General features: G+C 42.6%; 1 protein-coding gene across 2 annotated transcripts in view; it reads left to right on the top strand.

The window, feature by feature from the left end:
* Positions 1 to 251: 251 nt before the first annotated feature.
* The window catches only part of LOC134340623 (tumor necrosis factor receptor superfamily member 16-like), a 138935-nt gene continuing 129763 nt past the window's right edge, over positions 252 to 9423 (top strand). Inside the window, exon 1 of one of the 2 annotated variants that reach the window (XM_063038068.1) lies at positions 252 to 795. In XM_063038068.1, coding sequence (XP_062894138.1) covers positions 754 to 795 — 42 coding nt within the window. In that variant the 5' untranslated portion in view covers positions 252 to 753. The remainder of the gene's footprint in view (positions 796 to 9423) is intronic. The other variant, XM_063038069.1, reaches the window with a different exon arrangement.

Below are 9423 nucleotides of genomic sequence, written 5' to 3'. Positions count from 1 at the left end.
ACTTGACAAAGCAGACCAGATCGCGCGTTAACTTTGGTGCAAAAGGCGTTTTCCGGTCTCCTCACAAATGACGAAGCGCACATTCAACCCTGTGACTTAGCGAGAATTCTACAGTTCAGCTGCTGCCTCAATTGATGCTAGTTTTCCAACCGGGCAATCTGGAGCGTAGGACGAATTACACACTCTCCTCGGTATATTGGTGTCACGGGGTTGCTGGATGAACCCACATGTACGCGGAATTTCGTGTGTTGCAGAGTACTTTCTAACTCGGAGCTTGAACACAGTAAAGTGTAGCAGTATGTTGGAGATTGTGTTCGCATCTAATTGATGTCATGGGTCAGGAAATAAACTCAGAGGAAGGTCCTGAAACATTGAAACAAGCCAGGAATTGCTAAGCGTGTGCTCGTGAATGGTAGTGTTATATTTAAGGAGGCGCGTTGCTAAATAACCTTTATTTAAATACTTTCTTTCGAGGATGTAGCTGTCGATCTGGTTTGCAATATGTCAGATGTCTGTGGACGGGGAGGAGATGATAGATCCAGCCAGCCAACCAGTGACAAGCTGACGAGATGATTTCAATGAAAATGCGGCGTGTCCAGCCCACGAGCGCAGTTCTGGTCCAGTAAAAGTCAACCCCTGCCTTTGATATTCAGCTCCTAGCTGGGGCAATGGAGATAGAATAAAAGGTTCAGAGCAAATCGCAAAGTAGTTTACGGGAGCCCGACCGCGGAGCTGTTAACACGTACAGGAGTCATGATGACAACTTTGCAGCTTTGCATGCTGCTCTTTGTAGCGGTAAGTGATATTAATTTGTGTGTTTTTTTTGCTTTGAGGTATGTATGCATGATCGCAAATATAATGGCCCCCTTTCTCTCTACCTGTAACCACCAGCGTCAGGGGAAATGTGCCGGTAGATAGGTACGGTTAACACTTCATTACTTTGCAGCGCAGTTCCTGGATAGCAGGTCAGACAGTTTTAAATAAAGGGCATGCAATCAATGCACTGGAGTCCGGTTCGAAATTGACTCTTATCTCTGCAGATTGCTCCCGCAGTCGCAGTTTATAGCAGAGTTGAGCTTCCACTGAACTTTCCAATCGGGCGTTGTTAAGTGGTTTTGACGGGAAAGAAAATACCGTTTTATAGCAACTTTTTGAAAATCCGCGTTTTATTCACGGCTTCCCGTTTTGCAAGATGAACTCACCTTGGAAAAAATATTTAAGTTCGAGGAAAGTTGTGAAAATCTAATTTATGTTTTGAAGCAATTGGCTCCAATTCATCAGCAGCGCCAAAGCAGGTTGAACGCGGTTCATCTCTGTATTTTGGTGCTGTGCAGGCACACCTCCGCCTGCGATAATGCGCGGAGGTTATTGCTGTGTTTATAACCTCCTTGCTTTCGGGTTAGATCTACACGTTCCTTTTTCCGATATCGCTTTGTCCGCCGGCGATGTCTCTCTTTTTATCACTTCGCCCGGCTGATTGAAACCAATCGATTCTCCACAGTGAATCTGGACCGATGTCAAAGTCATTTAAATGCTGATACTTTTGACGTTGTTTTCGATGTTGCCGAGGATTGGGTGGGTGCTCGCGTCCAGATGGAAGAGGGAGGGAGAGGGAAGGGTCGCTACACGGTTATGGGGGAATATTTGCCCAACTGTTCAGCCGCGGTAACCTGGAACACTGGACAGTTTATATAGTAGCTTGTTCTTTCGGCAAAACACAAAACTGCTGGAGAAACTCAGCAGGGCAGGCAGCATCCGTGGGGCGTGGGGGGTGGGGGGTGGGGTGGATAGATAGTCGCCATTTCCAGATGAAAGGTCTCGACCTGCGCTGGTAACTATCCATTTATCTCTGTAGATGCTGCTGATCGCTGAATTCCTCCAGCAGTTTTTTTTTTGCTCCATATTCCAGTATCTGCAGTTTCTTGTTGCTCCAGTTTGATTTTGAACCGTGCGGGAGAACGTGGAACAAATAGAACGCCATGCATTGGGAAACATTTATTCCTTCGGAGTTACTGAATGAAAGAGAAGCAACTCTAAATTCTATTCATGCCCGAGTCTGTGCTGTTTAAAAGCAGGCGGCACTGTTATCGTTTCAGCTCACCGGCTGTTAGTCTGTGAAATTATTTTCTATCGAAAAGGGCGGAGAAAAAGATTTTTTAAACAACGGAACTGAGTTTCGAAGATAGTTTGTTGCATGGTTCCGTAGTTCGTTTCACCGCCCTTTACGGTACAAAATAATTTCACAGATAGGCTGCTGCGTTGGAACTGCTCTTAAACAACATGGACGCATGCATGTGCAGAATTCCGAGCCGCTTCACTCATATTCAATAACCCCGAAGGATGAAATGTGTGCGGGAAGGCAGCCAATGAGTTAATTGCATTGGTGTATAAATGTACTCACTGTAACCAGCATACACACGGAAAAGGCGAGCGGCAATCTGGAAAACCTGATGGTACTGTAAACTAGAAATGGGGTGAATAGAAAGATGCCAAAAGGGTAAAAAGAAGCCCTTTCCCAAAGCGTAACGCGTGGTCAGTCATTACCTTTTTAAGCATTTGCAATTTTATAACCAGGAGAGAGGACTTGGAAGTGCCCAAAAGGCCGTGTATAATTAAAAAGAGCAACGCTGGTTCAGTTATTCGAATGTGACCAGCAAGGGGCGTAATTCGGAATGAACGAGAGTAAAGATTGTTCGGGGAGTTGAAGACCATTGACCAGGAGGGACGGGGAAACACTGTCTAACATCTCTTTCGAAAATTGCAGTTTTATTATATAGAGCATTAGGCTAATTAAATTACAACGATGTGGCCACGAATCCTGTTTAGAAATAGCCAGTACGGGGATGCTCCATTTCATTACGCATCCTGCGAATTGGTCAATAAAGGGCACAGATCCAGATTTATCACTGGATGAACGGAAGGCGGTGATTTTGTTGAACGCTGTTTAGATTTGTGGTACTTGGATTGCGTGTCAAAATCTGGGGATTTTTGCAACAAAAGTTAATATGATTTAAAGAAGAACGAAGAAGATAATTAATAAGGAAGGCCGTGATGGTGAAAATGATTATAACAGGTGGTTCCAGTAGGAGTAGGAGCCACATCGTGGGCCAAGAGTGTAACATTTATAGTTTTGGTAGTATCAGGCAGAGGGAGACACAGCCCTGTGGCCTCTTTACGTAATTAATATAATCGTGACTCTGGCTACAAAATTTCACAGGCACTCCTCAGTCTTGTCATCCTGTAGTCTTTTTGCTGATAACACTATCTGTAAATTTTGTGTCAATGTGCAGAATTGACCTTCACCTGAAATATTGACTGGTTTTACTTTTCACAGATGCTGCTTAACTGGAAATCTCATTTCCATTCCATCATTTGTGTTTGCATTTCAGATTTCAGTGCTTACAGTTTTTTTAATCAAATTGTTCTCAGTATCTCCATGTGCAAAACATTAATTTATCAAAAACAGTCATGTTCCATGTACTGAATTTAGAGCATGCTTAAGTTTTTACAACACTCCAAGTACTCCAAAGCTCTCAGTGAGCTTAACTCCCAAAGCAAAATATTGTGATGTTGGGAATCTGAAATGCAAAACAGAAAGTGCCATAAATATTCATCAAATCAGGCAGCATCGTGGAGAGATGGTTCATCAGCACTACCAAATTTATTATAAAAGTTAAAAATGCTGAAAAGGCCCAGCAGGTATGCAGATAGAGAAAAATCTTTTAGTTCCAAAACAATTTTATCTGAACTGGGGATTGCCTAAAGGGATTGTACCTGAAAGTTAATTGTTTCTGTTTCCAGGAATGCTGTTTGACCAGTCGAGTGTTTCTAGCATCTCCTGTTTGTATTTCAGATTTACAACATCTGCAATTTTCTAATCTTTATTTATTATAATTGAAGCTCAGTGAGTTCATTCTGCAGAGAGATGGTTCATTCTTGGTCCTGAGTCAAATTATTCACTGGCAGAGAGTTGCCTTAATTTTTGGTTGTGCTTCAAAGCCATGAGTTGTAGAAGAATACATCAAAGAACTGGGTCCTTTGGCCCAAATTGTCCATGCCTACCTACCAAGGTGCTTACATAAACTAGGCCCATCTGCCTGAATTGAGGTAATATCCTTCTAAACCTTTCCCATCCATACACCTGCCTAAATGTCTTTTAAATGCTATAATTGTACCCACTTGTTCAATTTCCTCTGGCAATTTGTTCCATATACCTATGATATTCCATATGGAAAACTTGCCTCTCAGGTCTCCTTTAAATCTTTTATCTTCTCACCTTAAGCATATGCCCTCTCGTTTTAGGCTGGGGTAAAAACTCTGACCTTATCTATGCTGGTGTAACTCCTGAAGACATCATCAGCAAAATGGTCAGTGCTTAGTTGCAGGAGAGCAGTTAGAGAGCAAGGGCTCACACCAGGTTCCTGGCATGGCACCTCTTTATCTATAATGATATTTTAACCCTGTTGGATACTGCTTTCAATTATGGGAATATATCCTAAGCACTAATTAAAATGCAGCGTATTTTTTCACTTAAATTTAACAATTCCAAATGTATATGTGTAGAGTCAGTATGTTCAAATTAATAAGGATTAGCTTTGATGAAAGATATTGACCTGAAAAAAGACCATAAGGCACGTGAGCAGAATTAGGCCATTTGGCCTGTCAAGTCTTCTCCACCATTCCTTCATGGCTGATTTATTATCCCTCTCATCCCCATTCTCTTGCCTTCTACCTGTAACCTTTGATGCCTTTATTCATATAGAACCTATCAACCTCCACTTTAAATATACCCAAAGACTTAGTCTCCACAGCCAACTGTGGGAATGAATTCCACAGACTTACCACTGTCAGGCTGAAGAAATTCCTCTGAGTCTGTGTTCTAAAGGGATGTTCTTCTAATCTGAGGCTGTACTCTCTGATGCTTGTCTCCACAAATGTATAAAACTCATCCTTACTCTAAAAGGATGCACCTCTATTGCAAGGCCGTGTCCTCTGGTGTTAGACTCTCCCACCATAGGAAACATCCTCACCACATCCACTCTATCAAGACGTTTCACCATTCGATAGGTTTCAATGAGGTCTCCCCTCATTCTTCTGAACTCCAGTGAATAAAGGCCCAGAGACTTCAAAAGCTCTTCATATGACAAGCCATTCTATCCTGGAGTCATTTTTGTGAACTGCCTTTGCACTCTCTCCAGTTTCAGCACATCCTTTCTAAGATAAAGTTTATAAAATCTCAGCATTACATCCTTGCTTTTATATTCTAGTCTCCTGAAATGAATGTTAACATCACACTTGATTTCTTCATTACAGACTCGACCTGCAAATTAACCTTTAGTGAATCCTCCACAAGGACTCCGAAGTCTCTTTGCATCTCTGTTTTTTTGTATTTTCTCTCCATTTAGAAAACAGTCAACCCTTTTATTTCTTCTACCAAAGTGCATGTCCACACACTTCCCAACTCTGTATGCCATCTGTCACTTTTTCCGTTGTCCTAATCTGCTACAGAAGTAGCCACTCTACTTCCTCAAAACTACCTGCCCCTCCACCTATCTTAGTATTGTCTGCAAATTTTGCAACAAAGCCATCAATTCAACAAAGCCACATGTAACGACCTGGATGAGGAAGTGGAGGGATGGTTTAGTAAGTTTGCTGATGACACAAAGGTTGGAGGTGTTGTGGATAGTGTGGAGGGCTGTCAGAGGTTACAGTGGGACATTGATAGGATGCAAAACTGGGCTTAGAAGTGGCAGATGTGGTTCCACCCAGATAAGTGTGAAGTGGTTAATTTTGGTTGGTCAAATATGATGGCAGAATATAGTATTAATGGTAAGGCTCTTGGCAGTGTGCAGGATCAGAGGGATCTTGGGGTCCGAGTCCATAGGACGCTCAAAGCAGCTGTGCAGGTTGACTCTGTGGTTAAGAAGGCATATGGTGTATTGGCCTTCATCAATCGTGGAATTGAACGTAGGAGCAGAGAGGTAATGTTGCAGCTCTATAGGACCCTGGTCAGACCCCACTTGGAGTACTGTGCTCAGATCTGGTCACCTCACCACAGGAAGGATGTGGAAGCCATAGAGAGGGTGCAGAGGAGATTTACAAAGATATTGCCTGGATTGAGGAGCCTTATCAGAATAGATTGAGTAAACTCGGCCTTTTCTCCTTGGAGCAACGGAGGATGAGAGGTGACCTGATAGAGGTGTATAATATGATGAGGGGCATTGGTTGTGTGGAAAGTCAGAGGCTTTTTCCCAGGGCTGAAATGGTTGCCACAAGAGGACACAAGTTTAAGGTGCTGGGGAGTAGGTACAGAGGAGATGTCGGGGGTTAGTTTTTTTACGCAGAGAGTGGTGAGTGCGTGGAATGGGTTGCCGGCAACGGTGGTGGAGGCGGATACGATAGGGCCTTTTAAGAGACTTTTGGATAGGTACGTGGAGCTTAGAAAAATAGAGGGCTATAGGTAAGTCTAGTAATTTCTAAGGTTAGGACATGTTCAGCACAACTTTGTGGGCCGAAGGGTCTGTATTATGCTGTAGGTTTTCTATGTTTCTAAAAAGAATCAGTCCCAGCACAGACCCCTATGGAACACCACTAGTCACCATAGCCAAACAGAAAAGGCTCCCTTTATTCCCAGTCTTTGCTTTCCGCTAATCAGCCACATGCTAGATTCTTTCCTGTAATACCATGGGCTTGTAGCTTGTTAAGCAGCCTCATGTGTCACTCCTTGTCAAAAGCCTTCTGAAAATCCAAGGACATAACATCAAGCGATTTTTCCTTTGTCTATCTTGCTTGTTATTTCTTCAAAGAATTCCATCAGACTTGTCAGTAGAGATTTACCCTTATGGAAACCATGCTGACTACGGCCTATTTTATCATGTGTTTCCAAGTACCCTGGGACCTCATCCTGAACAGTCGACTCCAACATCTTCCCAACTACCGACCTCAGACTAACTGGCTTCTAATTTCCTTTCTTCTGCTTCTCTTCCTTTTTGAAGAGTGGAGTGACATTTGTAATTTTCCAGTCTTCCGGAACCATCCCAGAATCCAGTGATTCTTGAAAGATCATTACTAATACCTCCACGATCTCTTCAGCCACCTCTTTCAGACCCCTGGGATGTATACAATCCGGTCCAGGTGACTGTTCTACAGATCATTCAGTTTCCCAAAAAAGTTCTCCCTATAATGATAGCTTCACATACTTCATGACCCCTGGCACCTGGAACTTCCACCATACTGCTAATATCTTCCACAGTGAAGACTGATACAAAATACTTATACAGTTCATCTGCCATTTCCTTGTCCCCCATTAATACCTCTCCAGCATTGTTTTCCTGTGGTCCGATATCTACCTCACCTCTCTTTTACACTTTATGTATCTGAAGAAACGTTTAGTATCCTCTTTAATATTATGGACTATATATTCTATCTTTATCATCAATGACATTTTTCATTGCCTTCTGTTGGTTTTTCAAAGCTTCCCAATCCCCTAATTTCCCACCAATTTTTCCTCTATTATATGCCCTCTCTTTGGCTTTAATGTTGGCTTTGAATGCTCTTGTTAGCCACAGTTGAGTTATCCTACCTTTAGAATACTTCTTTTTTGGGATGTATCTATCCAAATAGCTTCCAAAAACTCCAGCCGTTGTTGCTCTGCTGTCATCCCTGCCAGTGTTCTTTTCTATCAAAATTCAGGGTGAATTCGATCATATTATATTCACTTGTCCCTAGGTGTTCTTTTGCCTTAAGTTCTCTAATCAATTCCGATTCATTGCACAACACCTAATCCAGAATAGCTGATCCCTTAGTGGGCTCAACCACGAGCTGCTCTAAAAAGCCATTTCATTGGCATTCTAGGAATCCCCACTCTTGGAAACCAGCACCAACCTGATTTTCCCAATCTACTTACACATTGAAATCCCCCATGACAATTGTAACATTGTCCTTTTGGCATGCATTTTCTATCTCCTTCTATCAGTTCTATCAGTTTCAATGATATGCTCCCTCATTCTTCAAAACTTCAGTGAGTACAGGCCCAGAGCCGTCAAATACTCTTCATATGTTAACCCTTTCATTCCCTCAATTATTCCTGTGAGCCTCCTCTGGACCCTCTGTAATGCCAACACATCATTTTCACAAGACTATAAGACAAAGGAGCAGAATTAGGACATTCACCCCATTGAGTCTGCTCTGCCATTCCATCATGTCTGATCCCGGATCCCACTCAACCTCATACACCTGCCTTCTTGCCATATCCTTTGTTGTTCCGACCAATCAGAAAACTACCAACTTCTGCCTTAAGTATACCCACGGATTTGGCCTCCACCACAGTCTGTGGCAGAGCATTCCACAGATTCACCAATCTCTAGCTAAAAAATTTCCTCCTTACCTCTGTTCTAAAAGGTCACCCACAATTTTCAGACTGTGCCTTGTAGTTCTGGATACCCCCACCATAAGAAACATCCTCTCCACATCCACCTTATCTAGTCTTTTCAACATTTGGTAGGTTTCAATGAGATCTCCCCCTCCCGCCCCCCCGCGTTCTTCTAAATCCCAGTGAGTACAGGCCAAAAGCTGCCAAATGCTCCTCATATGTTAACACCTTCATTCCCGGAATCATCCCCATGAACCTCCTCTGGACTCTTTCCAATGATAACACATCCTTTCTGAGATACAGCCTGACTAGTATGTTATAAAGCCTCAGCATTATCTCCTTGCATTTATATTCTATTCCCTTTGAAATAAGTGCCAACATTACATTTACCTTCTTTACCACAGACTCAGACCTGTAAATTAACCTTCTGGGAGTCTTGCACGAGGACTCCAAAGTCACTCTGAACCTCTGATGTTTGAACCTTCTTTCTGTTTAGATAATAGTGCACATTTACTTTTACCAAAATGCTTTATCGTACATTACTCAGCACTGTATTCCATTTGCCACTTTATTGCCCATTCTTCCAATTTGTCTTAAGTCCTGCTGCAATTGCATTGTTTCCTCAGCACTACCTACCCCTCCACCTGTCTTCATATTATCTGCAAACTTTGCCACAACGCCATCAATTCCATTATCTGAATCACTGACAAACAATGTGAAAAGTAGTGATCCCAATGCTGACCCCCGAGGAACACAGCAAGTCACCAGCAACCAACCAGAAAAAGCCCCTTTAACAGTATTTCCACTCACTGCCTCTTGCCTGTCAGCTATTCCTTTATCCACGCCAGTATCTTTCTTGTAGCACCATAGGATTTCATCTTGTTAAGCACCCTCATGCGTAGCACCTATCAAGTGCCTTCTAAAAATCCAAGTAAATGACATCCACTACCTCTGCTTTGTCCGCCTTGCTTGTTACTTCCTTGAAGTACTCCAATAGATTTGTTAGATAAGATTTCCCTTCACAGAAACCATATTGACTTTGACTTATTTTA

The sequence above is a fragment of the Mobula hypostoma genome, chromosome X1, assembly GCF_963921235.1.
Source record: "Mobula hypostoma chromosome X1, sMobHyp1.1, whole genome shotgun sequence".
Taxonomy (NCBI): Eukaryota; Metazoa; Chordata; class Chondrichthyes; order Myliobatiformes; family Myliobatidae; genus Mobula; species Mobula hypostoma.
The sequence above is the reverse complement of the archived record's forward strand: the minus strand, read 5'-3'. Positions and strand labels throughout refer to the sequence as shown.